This window comes from Clinocottus analis, unplaced genomic scaffold (assembly GCF_023055335.1).
Source record: "Clinocottus analis isolate CAN_PGR_092001 unplaced genomic scaffold, fCliAna1.0.p SCAF_11, whole genome shotgun sequence".
NCBI lineage: Eukaryota > Metazoa > Chordata > Actinopteri > Perciformes > Cottidae > Clinocottus > Clinocottus analis.
Genome location: NW_027175832.1, coordinates 14,094,729 through 14,115,570, shown reverse-complemented (window position 1 = coordinate 14,115,570; position 20,842 = coordinate 14,094,729). Strand labels below are relative to the sequence as shown.

General features: G+C 45.8%; 1 protein-coding gene across 7 annotated transcripts in view; it reads left to right on the top strand.

The window, feature by feature from the left end:
- The window catches only part of znf521 (zinc finger protein 521), an 89,549-nt gene that overhangs the window by 40,599 nt on the left and 28,108 nt on the right, over window positions 1–20,842 (top strand). For 4 of the 7 annotated variants that reach the window (XM_068603164.1, XM_068603155.1, XM_068603122.1 and 1 more), the window contains exons 4-6: window positions 171–3,670; window positions 3,804–3,888; window positions 4,238–4,270. In XM_068603164.1, the coding sequence (XP_068459265.1) occupies window positions 527–3,670; window positions 3,804–3,888; window positions 4,238–4,270 (3,262 nt within the window). In that variant the 5' untranslated portion in view covers window positions 171–526. The remainder of the gene's footprint in view (window positions 1–170; window positions 3,671–3,803; window positions 3,889–4,237; window positions 4,271–20,842) is intronic. The other 3 variants (XM_068603129.1, XM_068603146.1, XM_068603137.1) reach the window with 3 other exon arrangements.

The window sequence follows — 20,842 nt, the reverse complement described above, 5'->3', positions numbered from 1 at the left end:
CTATGACAAATAACACCACGGTGGCCCACCTTCTGTAGTCAAGAGTGAGACAAATTAGTTGCTAATACAGAAAACCTCACATACTTACTCTCTCCTTCTCTCTGTCCTTTTTCCCTCTGAAATACCCCCAATACCCTCTTTTCTTTCTTTATCCCTGTCTTCCTATCCAGACGGTGTTGATCTGGAGGATGACCCTTCATGTTCTTGGCCAGCATCATCTCCTTCCAGTAAGGATCAGACTTCTCCAGGACACTGCGAGGACTATGATTTTGGCGAGGAAGAAGGAGGCCCTGGCCTGCCATACCCATGCCAGTTCTGTGACAAGTCCTTCAGTCGCTTAAGCTTCCTCAAGCGCCACGAACAGAGCCACGGGGATAAACTCCCTTTCAGCTGTACCTTTTGCAGTCGCTTGTTTAAGCACAAGCGCAGTCGAGATCGGCACGTGAAGCTACACACAGGTGATAAGAAGTACCACTGTGGAGAGTGTGACTCTGCCTTTTCCCGCAGTGATCACCTTAAGATCCACATGAAAACTCACGCCTCTAACAAACCCCACAAGTGCCCTGTGTGCCGCCGAGGCTTCCTTTCCTCCAGCTCTCTCCACGGCCACATGCAAGTGCACGAAAGGGGCAAAGATGGCAGCAGCTCAAGCCTTGAATGGAAGCTGAAGGAAACTCGCAAATGCAGCCGTTGTGAGGAGGGCTTTGATGTCCCTGAGGAGCTCCAAAGGCACATCGCCGAGTGCCACCCTGAGTGCTCTCCATCAGAGGATGGAGGCCTGGGTGCCACCCTGCAGTGCATTTACTGCCATGAGCCCTTCAGTGATGAGGGCACCCTGCTGACCCACATTGACCAGGCCCACAGCCGAGACAGGAAGGGCCACTCCTGTGCTATCTGCTCTGAGCACTTTCTGTCTGTAGAGGACCTCTATGCTCACATGGACATCCACCAGCTACCCGAATCTAGTAACCATAGCAACAGCCCTTCTTTGCTGACCGTGGGCTACACCTCTGTCTCTAGCACCACTCCTGACTCTAACCTCTCTGTCGACAGCTCCACAATGGTCGAGACGGCGCCACCTGTGCCCAAGGCGAGGGGGAGGAGAAAGAGGGCTGCTCAAAACACATCAGATATGGGAGGTCGTTCCTCTAAACAGCCTAAAGTCTCCTACAGTTGCATCTACTGCAACAAGCAAGTGTTCTCCAGTTTGGCTGTGCTTCAAATTCACCTGCGAACCATGCATCTGGACAAGCCAGAGCAGGCTCATACTTGCCAGTTTTGTTTGGAGGTTCTGCCCTCTTTACTAAATCTAAATGAACATCTTAAACAGATCCACAATGCAGAAGACCATGCTGTCATGTTAGCTAGCTTACCTGATGCACTCCTTCAGTGTAACTTCTGCCCTGAGGTATTGAGTGACCTCAACGGCCTACAGGAACACATTCGCTGCTCCCATGGCTTTCCCAGTCCTGTGGCAAAGGAGAGCAATGCCTTCTTCTGCCCGCAATGCTTCATGGGGTTCTTGACAGAGACTACTTTGGAAGAGCATGTTCGTCAGACTCACTGTGATGGGGGAAGCCTGCGTTTTGACTCCCCCCTGGCTGTAACTCCCAAGGAGTCTATAGTAGAGGTGTACTCCTGTTCGTATTGCACCAATTCCCCAATATTCAACAGTATTCTGAAGCTCAATAAGCACATTAAGGAGAATCACAAGAACATTCCACTGGCACTGAACTACATCAATAATGGAAAGAAATCTCTGCGCACTCTCAGCCCCTCTTCACCGATATCTGTGGAACAAACCATGCTTAAACAAGGAGGCTCAGCCTCACGCTCTACCGGTGAGTTCATATGTAACCAGTGTGGCGCCAAGTATACCAGTCTAGACCTTTTCCAGACCCACCTAAAAACTCATCTGGATGGCATGCAGCCCCAACTCACCTGCCCACAGTGCAACAAAGAGTTCCCCAACCAGGAGTCCCTGTTGAAGCATGTGACGATTCACTTCACTATTACCTCCACTTATTACATCTGTGAGAGCTGTGACAAGCAGTTCACTTCAGTGGATGATCTACAGAAACACCTACTCGACATGCACACCTTTGTGTTCTTTCGTTGCACTTTGTGTCAGGAGGTGTTTGACTCAAAGGTGTCTACACAGCTCCACCTGGCCGTAAAGCACAGCAATGAGAAAAAGGTGTATCGCTGCACCTCCTGCAACTGGGACTTCAGACATGAGACTGATCTACAGCTACATGTCAAACACAGCCATCTGGAAAACCAGGGCCGTGCCCACCGCTGCATATTTTGTGGGGAGTCCTTCGGCACAGAGGTGGAGCTGCAGTGCCACATTACTACCCACAGCAAGAAGTATAACTGCCGCTTCTGCAGTAAAGCCTTCCATGCCATCGTCCTTTTGGAGAAGCATTTGAGGGAGAAACACTGTGTGTTTGAGGGAAAGGCACAGAACTGTGGTGCTAATGGTTCTACTGGAAGTGGTGTGGATGGCCAGCCTAAAGAAGATGCTGGGCTACATGGTCTCTTAACCAACAGCCATGGTTCAGGGGTAGCAGTAGGAGCTGTGGTGGAGTCTCAGAACAACCATGATGCAAGTGAGGAAGAGGTGGACTCTGCAGACCCCATGTTTGGGTGTGACATCTGTGGAGCATCTTACACCATGGATTCACTTCTCACAAACCACCAGTTGAGAGACCACAATATACGCCCTGGTGAGAGCGCCATGATGAAAAGGAAAGCTGACATGATGAAGGGCAACCACAAGTGCAATGTCTGCTCCCGCACATTCTTCTCTGAGGCTGGGCTGAGGGAGCATATGCAGACCCACCTTGGGCCTGTCAAACACTATATGTGCCCCATCTGTGGGGAGAGGTTCCCTTCCTTGCTCACCCTTACTGAGCACAAGGTCACCCATAGCAAGAGTCTGGACACAGGCAGCTGCCGCATTTGTAAGATGCCACTGCAGTGTGAGGAGGACTTCCTGGAGCATTGCCAGATGCACCCTGACCTGAGGAACTCCCTGACAGGTTTCCGCTGTGTGGTGTGCATGCAGACAGTCACCTCTACATTGGAGCTCAAGATCCATGGTACCTTCCACATGCAAAAGACAGGCACTATGTTCGGACCAAACCAACCCATTGGCCGCAGCAATATTGTCTCTCATAACCAGCAGCAACACCATGTCCAAAAACCTTTCAAGTGCGCCTCTTGCCTGAAAGATTTCCGGTCCAAGCTAGATCTGGTTAAGCTGGACATCAACGGACTACCTTACGGACTCTGTGCATCCTGCGTAACAGCAGCTGGCTCCAAAAGCTCCAGTCCAACAGTGAACGGAGGAAGGCAACAGCAGCAGCATGGTGGAGCCACCACCCCGGCAACAACCACAGCCGCATGGATCCAGGGGGAGAGACTCAGCCCTGGAGATGGGAAAGGCAAAGCCGTCTCTTCATCATCTTCATCCTCTTCTACATCCTCATTATCCGCTGCCAAGACGCGATGTTCCAGCTGTAATGTGAAGTTTGAGTCTGAAGCAGAGTTGCAAAACCATGTCCAGACAGTGCATCGGGAACAGGCTGGGGACAGCAACGGCGGGCAGCTCAAGACCCCCCAGGTGTCCCCCATGCCTAGAGCCAGTCCCTCACAAACTGAAGAGGTATTGTTATTTAGTTTTGCATTGAATTAAGTTGAATAGTTCATTAAAACACATTGAGTTTCACAATTTTTTCTGAATTGCTTTGTTGCTATTTAGTTTCTGACAATCCTTTTCCTTTTGGCCTTATTTTCAGAAGAAGACTTACCAGTGCATCAAATGTCAGATGGTGTTCTACAGTGAATGGGACATCCAAGTCCATGTCGCCAACCACATGCTGGGTAGGAGATCACTCTCTTTTTTTCATTCATTATGGTTTCTGTTACACTTCTGGAACAAAGTCACTAAAACAGTCCTTGTGTAATATCCTTGTAGATATTTTTCATAGCATACATTGATTAAACTTGGCTTTTAGGTGTGCGATTTAAATGTTAGAGGGAATGATTAATTTGTGTGACCATCATCAATACAACAAATCATTAAGGAAAATTCCCCGAATTTCACAACAAGTATTTGATCATTTTTAATAAATTTCCAACAGTCTTTTCATACTTTTTTTTTAAAAGGTGAATCACAATCTAAGGACTGATGTGATATATGTAATAAAATATTTGACCCTGTCTCATTCAGGCTCACAAGTATCTGGATCACATCACCAAATAGGTGGAAATTATTTTAATATTTTGACCATCAACTGCATCCCCAGTGTTGTGCATTTATAAATCCATCACCTTCATTTCCCCATGCATGTGAATGGTATAAAATAGTACGTGTGCATGCTTGTGGAGCAGAATCTCTCCACTTCAAACCACTGTATGGAGGTCGTTTGAAGTAGTGGAAATATACAGATTATTGAAATATTAGAACACCAAAACAGATTTTATTCAAACTGTTTAAAATTCCAACGATTATTCCACAGTTTTTGAAAAATCTCCACATTGCTACTTTACATTATTTTTGTTTGTTTGTTTATCGTGCCTCCTCACTTAAGTAGTCTGTTCAGATGACTGAGATCTGAATACAACATTTGGTAAAATACTTTCATACACTCTGCATTTAATGACGTCAAATCAACTGAAAAAATGGATATTGAATTTGATTACATTGTGTTTCACAAAACTATCCCAAATTTCTAATTTTCTTTCCCAAGATTCTTAAACAAAGAGTGCTGGTGTAAGACTAACCTCCACAATTTCAAAAATGTCTTCACTTTTGGTTGTCATTTGTATGCAGGCAGAGTAATTTGTAGAGAACAGACAATTGGAAAACAGGTTTTCTTGCCTGCAGTAAGTAGGCGTCTGAATTCCAGTCTCACGTTCCTTTATTCATTCATTTATTCAGCTCGTTTGGCGGCTCTTTCATTACACTGCATTATCTGTTGTCTTCAGTGGGAGAGAGACTCATTGATCTGGAACCAAACCGCCTCTCTGTTTGGGACACGCTTCTAGGCGCAGGTGAATTTAAACACGGTGGGCAATTCTATCAGGACCGGTAGGCAATTCTATCAGGGACCCACTGTTTGTGCATAAACAATCAGAAGCATGTGATTTGTGATTTTGATGCTTCGTGTATTTGCAAAGGAGAGAGACGAGCTGAGAGTGTGTAGGTGTGTATTTTGTATTCATCTTTGCGATCTGCTCACCCACTATTCTACTGGGGGTGCCTAATACAGTACCATGCCAGCATTAGTCCTTTCTCTCGCAAAGGCAGGCACGGAGCACACTGGGAGGGTAGAAAACAAACCCACCTACTGGTTATTTTATGTCTGTCAGCCGTACAAGCACACAGCCCCCCCATAATAGTGGAATTGAGACAGCTTAAGATAACAGGAGGATAGGTGATTGGGTTATTGTCTGATGTCTTACTTCTCTGATATGCCGTTGCTTTGTATTCAACATGATCACAGGTTTCATCAGACTCCTCCAAAGGGTTTCTGTAACATTTATTTGTTTCGGGATCTCTAAAATATGGAGAAAGCAAAACTCGTCGTGATGAAAATTTGGTAGAAAGATGAAGTTGTCAAGGAGTGACTGCATTTTGTAAAACAAAGAAACTAAAATGGAACTGAATTGAATAAATAAAATAGATTTGACTGAAGAATGAAAACTTTTTCGTCAAGGTTAGTTGTGAAACAACAATAACGGCGATCTCTTGGATTTATATAGCTTCTGAAGAATTGGTCCCTTTCTTTAATGTAGAATGGGGTTAAATTCAATCCAGCCTGTAATCACTGCAAAGCCAATTTGGGCCAAAAACACAGAAAAAAATACTCATTAGGAAAAGCTCTAAATACCTTCTCTACTGAAAAGGGGACACTTTCTCCTTTTAATGGCCATCTGCACAGGAGAGGGGAAACAGGGGGCTGGGGTCATCTCCGCTCAGCTGTCAGCGTTATTAGCGTAGGTAATGGAGCAGACGCTGGATTCATAGGGGTGTTGTTTTCATCCATGCCCCGCTCCATGGTGTCGGTTCACACTGATAACTCTATATATAGTGATGTGCCGTGACATAACCATAGTGCTAAGTGTATGGAACAACAAAACCTGAGCCTGTCTCACCCGAACAAGTCCATATTAGCTGCCTTGTAATACAATAGTCTCCCTAAACCAAGTGCAGTTCTCCTCCGTCCTCCACCTCCTCTCGGAGGTCCGCGGTGCTCGCGACTGCCTCTTCTCTACGGCTGCCAGCACATTTTGATGCGTGGACATTACACTCAGATGACGGCGGCCCTGCTTCAGACTTAAAGCACAGCTCTGGTGCCCAGCTACTCAACATTTACTATGATAATGGAGGTAAATGAAAGAGAAGGAGGTGGCCATGGGTGCAGAGGGGTGTGTGGAGGAACAGCCCCAGCCAAGCCTGTGAACAGCCCCACGTGTTTTAAGATGGAGGCCGCAGCCTGCTAGGGCCCAGATGGATCAGTACACATTTGCTGTACAGCTGGTCGCTCTGTTTGGGGACCTGGTGTGATACTCCTATGGAGAAAAAAATGATATCGCCACCATCCAAGGAGCAATTTAATAGCAGGCCAGAAGACAGCTGGCCACTCTTTAGTTTAGAGTTTTTTTGGCATGGCTCACTTACAGAATTGAGGGTGTCCGATTTTTCTCTAGAGACACACAGATTTATACAGCTTTCAGCTGCTGCAGTCACTATCAAACCTTTTTATTTCTATTTTTTCATTGAGATTAAAAAATCTGTCCTGCAGTTCAATTTGCCATCTTGAGCTGTACTAATTGCATTGGACAGAAATGTTTAAAATCAAAGTGCTTTCACAAAGTCGTCCATGTTTTTTTTATTTTTTTTTAAGAGGACCTTTGAAGGTCTTTCATTGACACAAAAGCCTGTTTGGTTTTATCAGCATGCCATCATGCTACCCCATTGCTTCACTTTGACCCCAGTGTAAACTATGACATTTGGAGCCTCATGGGGGGGCACGTTTGGCCCATTTATCGCACTGTTTCAAATGTCCCTGTGTGGATTTTCAGAGCCCTGACATGTTTTAAAGAACGAGCTGTGTCTTAAAGGGTTTTAAAGGTGAACAAGGTTTTTGCTTTTCCTGTTCTATCTGCTTTCAATACAATTTTCATCTCACTCCTGTCCACTCCAAGCAGCGACTGCCAAGGTGGCAGTGCTCCGAAGGACAACTGTAAACAAACCACATCCCAGAAAAGTGTTTTTGGGGTCACCTCTACGGATTTTTTTGGGTCGGTGACAGCACTGAGCTCCAAGCCAAGTCAGGGAGGAGCCTTCTCTCACAGAGAGGAGCCGGTGGCCTGGTCGGCCCATGCAGAGGGGGGCACTGGAGGGGTGGAAAGGTTCGGGGGCGGAGAGGGAAAGGCACATTTGCTGTACAGCTGGCCGCTCTGTGTGAAGCAGGCACTGTGGGCCGTTATGGAGCTGGAGAGGGGAGCGAGTGAGAGGCCTTTAGCTCTCCTCTAGTTCCCCCTCCTCCTTTCTGTTCTCTCATTCTCCTTTCCCACCTCTCTCAGGCCACTATTTCTCTATTTCCCCTGCTTCACTATCCAGCTCTAACGTGTTCCTATTCACTGCGCTCCAACCTGGCAAAGCATACTGCGTTGGCTGTCAGTGGGGGAACAGACAGGAGGCACACTGTAACAGTATTGGAAGCTGGAAGGCTTGTTTTGTTTTAAGCTAAAGGCCGCAAATTATCCTTGACACATATCCTCTTGTCTTGGGCCCCGAGAGCAACTTGGCCTGTGTATGTTGATTACATGGTCTCCATCGCTGTCTCTGCCCTGGTGGCAACACATTTAATACTCCATTAAGTGTTTCTTTTTTTCCCCCTCTCCTTGTGCATGAACAGAATTTGGTGTTTTGATTCTTTTATTTCATTTTTTTTCTATAATCCTCTTTGATTAGGAGTGTCTGTTGGTGTTCAATCATTCATGGAGCACACACGCACATGTAATCTGCTAACAAACATGGCCAAACACTCCTCATTTGACTCCTAGGGGGTTGGATCAGAGTCAGAACTCAATAGACAACACGGCACAGGAACAGGATCAATCTTATGAAATAAATAAGAGAACAGGCTTGGACCAGCCAGTGGAAACAAAGGAAACCATGCGTGCCATATACTGAGTGTGATATCTGCCTGCTTTTATTAATTGGTGATTAATAACGCCTCTCTGTTCGTTAGCGCAGTCACCTCCCGTGCAGCCAAGTGTGTTGCTGCTAATATGCAATTATGCGCACCTTACTGCTCGTTACATTATACCTCTCCCTGACTAATGTGGCGTCCATGAGGAGAATAGAAAACGGAGTGAGCTGCAAGAAAGGAAAAAAAAAAAACATCAATAAGATTCTCACATCCATTGTGTTACCTGCCTGTCTGGGTGGAAAACAAAGTTTCTTACAAATTCTTCAATGTAACCAGGAGACTGCATTAAAAGTTTTACAGCATTGCAGAGACTGTTTTGCTCTTCCTGGTGTTTTTGTTGTAAAGCAGAGGTAATTGACATCACCATGGGGATGCTCTGTTGCTAGGCCAGACAAGCTCAGGCTGATGTGGTCCTTATCTATTGATTTTCCTGACATTTCCCCACACTTCACAGACTAGGCCAACATGTGAGAAAATATCTGATGCTCTCAGTTCATACAGCCTGTTTGTACAAACTCGGAGTGAACACTTGCTGCCCCTTGCTGCATTGCAATTGGTAGGTTGATGTCACCATGGTGATCTGGGGCAAATTGGTTGAACTGCGCTCATTTGTTGAGCAAGCCATTGCACAACATAAATTCCAAAAATAATACAGATTTGTATCGATCCTGAAACTGTATCTTTGAATTTTAAGACGTAATCTAATGAATGACTCATTGGTGTACTTAAAAAATACAAAATAAAATACTATGCACGTCTAGTTGGAGGCTTGGGCGAGCTGAATAAAGGTAGGCTCTTCCTGTGCTTCTGGCTATGTTTTATTGATATACAGGAGGGATGTCTCCTTTAGAGTGTTAATGCCAACCCTTGTTCTGAAGTGAAGCCCATAAATACTGGATGATCAGAATTAACCTCTGCATTACTCTCCCTCCCAGTGGTCTCTGCGATGTCACCGAGGCCATAGGTGCATGCGCACCCTGGTCTGATGGGGTTGCTTAGCAGTCTGACTAGAGGGGGGCTTATGGGAGAAGTGCAAACAGACAGTCCTGCCTTAGTAAAGGTCAGCGCTGCAACCTACACCTCTCAAATCCCATCGTGGCCCTGATGGGACCAGGGTTCCAAGCGTGCCTTGAGATCCTTGTGGTAAGGGAGAATTACAGTGAGAGTCAAGTGGAGCGCTGCTGCCGAACGGCATTGCTTTTAGAGGTTGTCAGCACCAATAGTAGTGTGACAGATTTGATCTAACTTTGTGTTGTGGCTCTTACTCGGTGTGTTTGTGGAATGACACGCACGCTGCGACACCAGTAGCTATCGTATGCTACTAAATAGGACAGAGTCTCAATGTTGTTCACTAAATTGTTGTTAAGTACGCTTCATAGGTGCAGAGCAGTTTGTTTTAGAATACAAACAGACTTTAAAAGACTGCCCCCCACACGGAAAAAGTTGTAGCTCTCTTTATTGTGCACAATGGTGGTTTTACAAAGTACCGTGTAACGAATTACTATCCTCATCGAACTTTGGCTGTGTGAATGGCAGACATGGGAGGAGAGGGGAGGGCGATAGGGTTCTGAAAGGCCCCCCAGCGTCAAAGCCTTAATAATCATGTGAGCAGCGCTGGACTTCATTACCCTCCTGTTCGACAGGCCGAGTGCCAGCCTGGATTGCTGGCTGGCTGTGGCAAGGTCAACGGCGGAGGAAAAACCAGTTACTGTGTTACTCTGGAGCGGAATGGAGAGGGGCGGCCATCTGTCAGCTCAGGCCTGCCATACCCGCAGAGCAAATGGACACGGGCGGCCAGAGGAGAGGCCACAGACACCCATAGAGCTAAACCCAGTGAGCATAACACTGAGGCATCGACACAGATCCAGCCAAAGAGATGGGCCTTGGTACCACTAAAACACATATCCACACACAAACACACACACACACACATAGCGGAGAAGATAAGGCTATCTGCAAGATATTTGGCAGCAGGTCGTGTGTGTTTATGCATGTTTGTTTTTAGTGTCAGCGCACTATTGGGCCCCTACTGTTTTAAGTCCAGATGGCAAACCATTTGATAAAAAGTTGATAAAAGTTTCGCTTGGCTTGCCAATGGTAAATGTTTTAATCATAGTGTTCCTTTATGAAGACAAATTCCTTGTGAGTCTAAGAGCAGAACATATTATCATTGTCTTTAGACCATTTTTTTTTCATTTCAGCAGAGACAACAGGCAAGTTAGGGATCTCTTCTTCCAAACAACAATAAAAACACGGGCATCATATATACACTCTATTTCTATATCTCTCTCTATATATTTATATACTCAGATGTCACGCACGTTTTAGTGTTTCACCTTGCTGCGTGTTTGTCGGCGTCTGAGTCGCACCGACCCTCTCTGTGAGGACCTTTACGATGCCCTCTGGCCAAAGTGGAAGAACCCTGTGGAATGTTCCAAAGCTCTCTAATAGGTTTCAGGTGCTGCGGGCCACCGGCCAGCCCCCCGCCATCACCCCACTCTGTGTGTCTTGTGTGATAGGACTCCCTGCTCAACAGTCAAAGCACCACCATTTCTCCTCTAAAAGAGAGAGGGCAGAGCTGCGAAATGGATACCCATCCTTGTTTACTGTAAAATTCACTTTGAGCCCAGTGCATACCCCTCCAACTTAAGAATTTTAACATTTAAACAGCTTCTCTTACACATGTGGTTGCAGTTCAGGCGGAAGAGCAATTTGCATCTCTTCCATCCCACAACTCAGCATAGCTAAAGTTCCTCCTTGTTTTCCCTCCTGCACCGAGAGTACCGACCCCCTGGCTTGAGCGTCAACATGCACCGGAAAACAGGGAGATGGTCCTGGGCGATTCCCCCCCCCCTCCTCCCACACATTAATGGAAATCACACAGGAACTCCCAGGATGAAAGCTTTATTAGTTATTAAGGTTTAATGTTGATATTGGTGCTTATATGTTTACTGGAGTGCACGGTGCTGCTGATGTGGAATTGTCAGAGTGGTGCAGATTTAGTAAGGAATTAGTGTACACCCAGGATTTAATTAAGGGATCTATTTCCATCTTGTTAGAAAGAGATAATGTGAGTACTGCATGCATCATAGGTTACCATATTAAATGTTGCTTCCTGTAACAGCATTAAATCCACTATAGTAGTGCTTGTAGATTATAGAAATGAGACAACAATCTATATTTTTTTTTCGAAAAGGCCGTCCCTACCAAAAGCTCTCACTGTACATGAGACATGTTTGAATTTAAAATAGTACGGTGTTGTGGTGAATGTTCACACTGCCTCTCTTTTTAAATGTCTCGTCCCGTTTCCTGCTCGACAGCAGAGCGTGAACACTGAAGCGACATGGCCTCTTTGTCTCTCCATTTGTCCCACCGCCGCCTAGAGACGCAGACCTTAAGCCACTCACTCTCTGATTAATCTTTAACATTTATAATTACTAATTAAGTTAGTAAGAGACTTTTAATGTAGTCCTCCTTCAATGGGGAGCAGAGAGGACAACAGATCATTAGCTTCAATAATGAACGCGGATGAGACAGATAATGGCCTGTGATAGGTGAATACTGACAGTTATATTAAATGAGGCAAGTATATGGGAAATGCCGGAGCACTTCATGGATTCAAAGGCATAGGGATGCAAGGTGGTGAGGCACTCCCGTGACTTCAGAAAGGCCGAAAAGTATGAGGAGAGCTCAGAGATAGTTTGCACTCATTAAAACATATCTGTAATACATCCAAGTCCATATTAGCATCTGTTATATATCATATAATGTATATCTGCAGTGTTAATTGTGTCAACCTCAGTTTCAAGTACAGAGTTTATTTATTCATCCGCTCTCATTGAGTTTTTGGTCTCCCTAACGACTTCGGTGTATCTCATTATCACATTATTACATTAGTGTCTGCATTATACTGGTGGCTGTAAGTTGCTGCCCATTAAAAGAGTCATTTCATCTCCGTTTTTTTCTTTTCTTTTTTCCTTTTTTACCTTAACGACGATGCTACTCTGGCACAATCCGCGAGCCTTCCCACTTTGGGGAAGGTGCTTATGCCATAATGATTATTATCATTAAGAAGATATTAATGTGCTTAGTGTTTGCGACCCAGCTGCTCATCATGGCCTGAGCTCCCTGCCGGGGAGTGGAAGAGAGTTGCTGCCAAAACGGACAGTGCACGTAGGCCACCGCCCACCTGTCCAGAGGTTTCAGGGTCAGTGGAGGTCACACCCACCTACCTCCCTGCCCTCTGCTGAACTGGAGGAGGGATGGCTCTGAACATCAAATTGGAGGAGATGAATTGTGTTGTGTGGGATGAAGCCTAAAAAGCTGGATTCAAGTGTTTTTTTAAAAGTCACGCCAGATTGTAAGCAACTTCCTCGTATACAATACAAGCATACATATTAATTATAGTTATGTTACTCTGCTGTGAGGGGATATGTGTTTTTCCCTGCAGAGATTTATGCCACATAATTATTCATTGAATTTCAATCGAGCTATTATTTCAGGCTATTCCGGCAGCAGAACACTAATGCTTGACACCACTTCTTTTTGCATTGAATCAGAGTTTTTGTAAATATTTTTTGATTTGTTTTCCTAATTGAGTTAATCAAAAAAAAGATCTCCAAAATATTCACCTTTCTGTTGCATTCTAAAAGAGGTACAGTGGCAGGACGCTGTGATGACGGCTGTTTTGAAGCCTTCTGTGCACACACAGAGAGACAACGTGCGGCTGAAGGCAGCCTGGCTCAGCCTCCTCCAGTCTCTCAGTTTCAAATTGCTGCTTCATTAGGGCTTGGAAAAGAAACCCATGGTTCCATTTAATCAAACGAATCGGTATGGCAGACCCACATAATCAATCACAATCCTTATCCAATATGCTACATTCTGTAACTACCAAGCTGGCTTGGAGAAAAGTCAATTATGGCCCCTCTTTCTGCTTCTCTGCCGGCTTCGCTGTGATATTATACTGTTTCTGCAGTTGTTTTCATTATGCAAACACGGACTGTGTGCATCTAGCCCTTCTCTATTCATGCAGTCATTTCCTACTTTCCCTTTTTTTATACTGCGAGTTCTTGTATGATACACAGACTGGCAGTTTGTTGGAGAGGATGATGTGCCATATCTGCAATAATCAAATTAACTATTAATGATTTTTTTTGCTCTCCAACCAACACTTGTGTTACACAGTGGACTGCAGTCAGTGATGCTCTTCATATTTCATATGTTTCGTGTCCATATGGATCTGCTCTCACTCTCGCTGTATGAAATCGTTTACAGCTCTACTTTTTCACCCCCATGTTGCTGAGCTCATTCATAAGAACACAAACATGCGCACACACACACACACCCTGTGCACTAAGGTACGCGCATGCCCGCACACAAACACTGTAAACATGCTCACATACTGTACACACACACATCACTCAATCCATCAATCTGATCTGTTGTTTTTTCCCCTCCTGTGCTTGTCTTGTGAGTTCTTTCTCCCTGTCTCTTCACTTCAACGCGCAGCCTCGTGCTCGGCGCAATACACACAAGCAAGCAAAACACACACAGACACACACACACACACACACACACACACACACAAGGTAGCTAGGTTGGTGGGGGCCATGGCTGCAGCTCTTCTGCGCAGTCCCAGAGTGGCTCCCGGGGCTCGGCTGCCAGTTGTTTGCCAGCGTCTCCGGGTGGAATTCATTCAAATTAAAGCGGTGGAATGAGGCCCGAGTCCCAGAATGCCTCGTCCCTCTCCTTCATCAGCATTCCGCCGATGAGAGTAATTAAAGCAGAAATTAATTCTGCTGTAAGCAGAGGAGCCACAGAATAACTGATATTAGAGGCTGGATGATGAATGCTTGGCATCAAGGGAGGTCTCACGGGAGGATGGAGGAATTCACAGATCTCTTTTTCTTTCTTTCTTTCTTTCTTTCTTTTTCTATCGCTCCACTTTGGCTTTCTTTTGCTCTCTTTGCCCAGTCCTGTGTTTTTAGTCCTTTGGTCTACGTTGTCCGCATTCCTCACGTCTGTGCATTTCTTTCTTTTTGTCAGCTTACTATTTGCCCTGTCTCATCTTTACGTTTCATCATCCAAAATTTGTCTTTCCGTGGCGCCTAAAGATTGTCACGGAGAGCGAAAGCCACTGGTTTTAAGCATGACTGAAGACATCGCCTCTAAGCCTCCTCTGCTCAGTAACAGTATTTCACATTCTGTCAGCACTGGCGCTCTCATTTTCAGTCAATAGGCATATTAGAGTGTACTGATGCTGCAAATGCAAGCGCTTTGTTGTTCGTCAACAGAAGCCAAAATGTAGAGTGCTTCCAGGTGAATTCTGTAAAACCAGGACCTCACAATTAATTGTCACGTAAACAAATACAAATCAGTGTAACTGTTAATCAGGATGTGAGCAAACATAAAATGTGTATTATTGAAGTAGACCACTTACATAAAGTGGCTAGGAGGTAAACATGGTGTCTTATTTTCAAGACAAACTGTCTTTCCCTCCCAGACAGAGTTTGAGATTGAACCCTGAAGCTCTCCAGATGATGCGATATTCTACCCAGGATGATTCAATGATCCCCCATGTCCCCCGACGCTTTATTTTTGGAATAGCACATCTTTAGCAAGAGCAGTCACAAGACTGAAAGACAAACAACTGAACTCATGAAACACTGAGGCTGGATGGGGCTGTCAGCGAGACTGTTTTCCTCTCTTAGAATCAAATGGAATTGAACAAAGGTTAGCTCTTTGGGGCTTTATGGTAATGTGATATACGATGCTGCCATGGAATTTGCCAATGCATGTCTTAGCACTGTCTGACTCCAAGGAGGGAGGGAATGGTAATTACGCTGACCTCTGCACCTCCCTCTCTTATTCTGCCCTCTGGGTAAAAAGCCTGAGGAGGTAATAAACAATAGATAGATTTGTCTTGTTTGTATTGCAGCTGCCGCGCTCTTAATGACACACGAGATTGATCTCTATTTTGAAAATAATACATGCCAAGATCCGCAGGTAGTTGGACTGCATTTATAAATGGTTTGTGCAGGAATATCTCAATCAGATGTAAATGAATGGAGGCTCAACCTGAGAGTCACGGGCTGTTATTAAGAATTTAGCAGGCTGGCGTGGAGTTGAAAAACAGAACGATGAGGAATGAGGAAGGGCCCAAATACAGAGACAATGCAAACTGGAGACGGGAGCTAAACCGACCACAATCTTGTTGATAGGGCCATGTAGGGAGGCTTTGTTGGCAGTGCCCAATAATGCAAAGTCTTATTGCGACAGACGGGATGTAATTTCTCTGCTGTTTTCCACTGGAAATGGTTACTTTTGGTACACTATACACCCCCAAGTGGCATGACTTACTATCTCTAATGCAGGTTATGAAAATGATATACATATAGACCACTTAAGTTACCAGATGTCAAAATATTGCAGTAAAACTCAAAAGTACACTATTATTCCACCCCCTCTTTTCTGTGCCATTTAGCTGTTTCTCTTTCCACTCACCTTTTTGTCCTCATTTTGGAAAGACGACATGAAGCAGAAATAGTAATAGTACAGTAAAGTCATTTCATCTAAATTATTTAGCAATGGGGCCTTTTAGAGTCACAAGGTTTACCTATGGACCTTACTAAAAGCTTGGTGCATGGCTGCAATGTTCAGAGTGTATCTCTGCAGTGGATCACATTGTCTGTAGCGCATGATATCTCTGTCTATTATTCAGAGTGGCGATGCCGTTATGAAAAGGGAGGGCATATCTTGATGTCTGCCATCCTGGAAATGGCAGCAGCATTGTTTGTTTGTCTACTTTGTTCCGCACACCAATAAAAATACACTCAAAAGGAAACCTTGGTGTAACGATGACCTTAAACGCAATGACACTCTTTCCCATAACATTGTCCTGTCCAATAGTCCAGAACTCCCCAAGAGGCCTTACAGCAAGTCTAGGAGGAACCAAATGAGAGAGAAATCGATGGCTTTCCTCTCTCCACTGTCTCTGCCCTGGCTGAATTACTGAAACAAGATGCTGCACTTAGAGGAGTCTTTGGAGAGGCAGAGGGAGAGAGAGAACGAGATGTGGGGGAGAGAGAGAAACACTTTTAGGGACATGGGTGCCATTTAGACTAGGACCATCTCCTCACAGAAAGCCACTAAAAGCAGTGAATGATCTTCTTCCTGTCCCTGGCTGGGAGGTGGTGAGCCTCCTGTGGTTAAGTGAATACAGAATATACACTCAGGTTTGAGGTCAAAGCAAGATCATTAAAAAAAAGAATATTAATTTCTGAAGTCCAAGCATAACGACATACACATATGGCTGTATCGATTCATCCTGGACTTTAGCAAAGCATATCACAGTTATGGTGCGACCGAAAGCACCGGACCAGGCCACATGGACCCAATCTGATGTTTTTTTTTAGATTTCCTAATGTCAAATGGGTGTTGTTTAACATCCACGCCAGGGTTTTATTGTCTGAACTATGAAGATGAAAATGAATCCCGCTCGTTTGGTAGACAGAACGTGGTGCTTAAGGGACCCAATCCCTGTAAGTGCCATTAAGTGGAAATTGCCGTTCACATATTCCAGTGGTTTGATTAATTACACTCTCTCATGTGCTTTCATAAAGGCCCAATGAAATATGGGGAGCAAATTGCATTGTGTTCCTGTATCCTGTTATGTAAAAGCAGTTTAATTATTGACACATGTTTTGCCACCTGGCAGGGGAAAGGATGGTTGGACATGAATAGAAATCATACAATAGACGTTATGGACGGGTAGCGCTAGCACTCGAGATGCCATGTGTTTCCGTATGTGTGACTCGTTTCATGTCCCCGCCTTCACCTCGCCTCAGGTTCTCCTGCTGAATCAGAGCGGGGAACAGACGTGATCAGCTGGATATGTCACAGTTGTAAGCGAAGCCTTTTTGTAAAAGCGACTGCTCTTTAAAAACCTGTTTAACTTTGTGCGGCAGGACTGCTTTTTGAAAGGTCTCTTCTAATAAATATGTAGTTAAGGAGATATTTTGTGAAGGCTACACAGTCTCTCTGGGGGATTAAAAGATCACTGCTGGCTTTGTGTGATATCTCAAGATAGCTCTTTTTGATCAGAGTACTGGCTTAGACACTGCTTAGTTACTGCCACACTGCCACTTTGAACTCAAGGAAGCGGTGTAGGAAGACAACAATCAAATTTGCAGCTTTATTCCCCTCTTTCTCCCTTTTTTCTTTGTTCCTTGGCGTTCTTTTTCAAGAGCACTGCCCTCTACTGCCACGGAGACTAAATAACATCAGAGTGCCAGGGCAGTTCTTCCCTTCTGTTGTAGCCAGTAGTACTTAGGCTCCACACACTCTGTATTCTACAGTGTATGTGGAGGTATTAGCTCATAAAACCCTCCTACTGTCATATGAACCCACTGCTGTCCCTGAGCTCCATATGAACAGCAGGGCTCTGATACTTAGTCCCAAGCTGTTCCTGTTTGCCCAAAACGATCAGGCCTGGCCTCGTGCTCTCTACCTGATCTAGTTGACTGGGCTGTGTAAGTTAGGTAGGCAGTCCCTGTCTCCATCCCCCCCTCCTCCCTCCCAATATGCACTTGGACCCGGGCTCAGGCTGCACCTTTTCTGTTCCACTGGGATAGGGGGGCCAGATGGAGGAATTTGATTAACCAGCAGTAGAGGACCAAATGTTCAATTGGATACAGAACCAGTTGGAAGGCGGGAGGGAGTGAGGGATGAGGCAGGGTAGAGGGAGGAATCTAAAATGGCTGGTCATGTGCGCCGGCCAGCACTTTCCAAAGGGGAGCCCATACAGACACAGAGGTGTAGTAATGCAGAAGCCCTTTTCCAAGTACCAGCTGGGCCTTTTAGGAGCCTCTATCCCCACAGCAGACACTCGGCAGCCTCCGAGCAGCTTGACTTTACCATATGTGGAACTTTTTTTTATGCTCCACCTGGTTTCCCCAGGGGACCTGTGCCACTGGGACGCCGGAGGCAGGTGAATTGCTCTTAATGCAAGGCACTGAATCACTGGGCCAACAACATGAGGGAAGTGCCTAGGGAGAGGAAATGGATCTGCAGAAAGGCTGGCGCGGACTGGTGCGACCTTGGAGCTAGTGCCCGCTGCGGAGTAGAAAACGAGGCCGCGTGATGTGTCACTGTGCCCGCACTCACCACACTCATCCACTCTGATCCTATTCACACTTGGGTTTCTTACACACAAAAAGAAGAAAATTAATCCATTCGTAAACCTTCTTCAGTTTCCATTTAGTGCTTTTGTACCGACCAAGACCTGATTCTGATCCGTCTCACCCATTTCTCTTTGAGCTAATTCATTTTAGCTGTGTCATATATGAATCTATTGATATAGATTTTTTTAAGTATTGGTTCAGTAAATGCAGCATGATTGTGTTCTACTGTACACAATTTTTGTCACAATCTATTATTTGCATGCAACATGAGCTGTTGTGCATCTGTTGGTTTTAGATTTTTTTTGTCCAGACCTGCAGGACATGGAGGTCAGATGAGGGAGATTTTTGCCCGGACACTGGGGGTGTAGTCACTCTCCTGTCTGCACCTGTCTCACTGAGTTTGTGGCACAAAGCCAGAGGTCAGGGGTCACCACAGGGGGCTGTCAAGGTCAAAGGTTTATCACTCTCCGAGGGGTCCTGGAGCCATCGCTCAGATCCTACAGTACACACGATCTTCCCAGTTGAGTTTTCTCTTCCCCCACTTTTTCTAATCCTTCCAAATGGCTCGGGCAAAACTCCTGACAGCAGCGAGAGAAACAAACTGTGGGATGTGGAGCTCTAAGCCATCAGCTGGAGATTTCACTTTGAAAAGAATCCCTTTTACTCACTGCCCTTTCCACCAATCAGAGGGCTCGCCAGAGTCCAGGCACCCAGAGCAGCTGCCCTTTGACCCTGCCAGCGGTTGTTGGTTTATTTTGTTTGGGCGTTTTAGAGGCGATGGGGCTGCTTTTGACAGGACATGCAGCAGGACTTGGATGAGGTCTTAAGCAAAGACAGCCAGCGAGGGAGAATTTCATAGCTCGAGAAAATATTCAAGCTACCCCTAGCTGGTGTTACACTTCCAGTATTACGCTCCTATTGCTGGAGCTGTTGTCATATTCATTGAGACATGTGGAAAATGGCCCATTTCGGGGGTAAAAGAGGGGCCATTCATGCAAAGTCAATTCCATCAAGCAGACAGAAATTCCTCGATACCCCTGTTTATGCAGCTGTGCCCTCCGATCAAATTACACCAACCCTCTTGCAACACCCACACCTCCTTCTGCCCCTTTTGTCCCCCCGCTCCCAAACACCGCTGAATGTGCCAGGAGCCTCAGATGGGTCTCCCATTCATTGGGGAGAATGGGAAAGGTGAGGAGACATGAGGGGGCACGTGACCCAGAGTTACGCCTACCCGCAGCAGTAATTGGGGCAAAGCCACGGCGCTCGCACGGGTCAAAGCAGGGGCCTGTCATGGTAGGGGCACGGGGGCAGGCAAAGGAGGCACATCCCCGGAGAAGTACTAACCGTCATGCTGTAGCACCAACTCTGACAGACCGCGGGGAATGGACCCGCCGCGCCGAGCCTGTCAGCTGTTCCAGCAGCGCAGAGTGATCGCGGAGCCCTCCACCGGGACTGTATTACTGAAGGCTTTTCTTCTCTGCCTCTGTTTTATTTTTTTGCGGTGGGGAGGGCAGGTTTGCGAGTCTGTGCGCGAGAAGGGGGTGTTGAGGGGTATAATTGAGAGCACAGAGGGAGCTTCGTCTCTCCATCTTATGATTTGGAGGTGAAGACAAGCGCCCTCGGGGGCCCCCTGTCAGAGCTTTTGGGCGCGCTCAGTGCAGACTTCAATAAAAACACACAAAAAGAATTCCCCCACAAGGGCGCCTGGCTGAATTGCTGACGCCAATGTAAAAGATTCTGTTTTCTGTGAATCATTTAGTACGCGACCCTGAGCTCTCGACACAACGTGACAATAACAGGAAACCCCCCTCGCTCCTCATCATGGAAGAATGAAAATTGCAACGAACGAACGAAGAATGGCGAATTATATTTTTCACACATACAATTTCACACATCGATCACCCTCTGCCACTCCTCCGTTTCCCTCTTCCCCTCCCACCTCTCACTCCTCTTTTATTTTTTTCCCCCCTTCTCACTGTATTCCTGTCATGACAAATGTCAAACGCAGTCCGTTAGGAGAGTGTTTTTTTTCTTCTCGGTAACCAAGAACTTGCCAAGTCGAATGTGCGCTGGGACAAGACTGCTGCGGAAGCATCACATCGGAGCACCAGCATCAGATATTTCTGTGAAAGTAACAGAAATGTTTGAAGGTGTTGTCACAAGCTCACAGGTTCCTGCTGTTTGTGTGCACCTGAGGGAGATGGCGCCTTCTCACCCCTTTCGTCTCCACCCTCCCTATTGTTGTTCTTAAACTTATTTCTCTGTTTAGTTGTTATCACTTTTATTGTGGTTAGGAATCTCAGCATGGCTGTTTTTTTTGTGGGTTTTGACAGAGGGGGTCGGTGTTGTAGTCGGAGTTAAAATTAGAGGAGTTGCTTTTCTGTGTGACTTGGAGACATGTCATCTTCTAGAAGCAGTGGGGAGTCT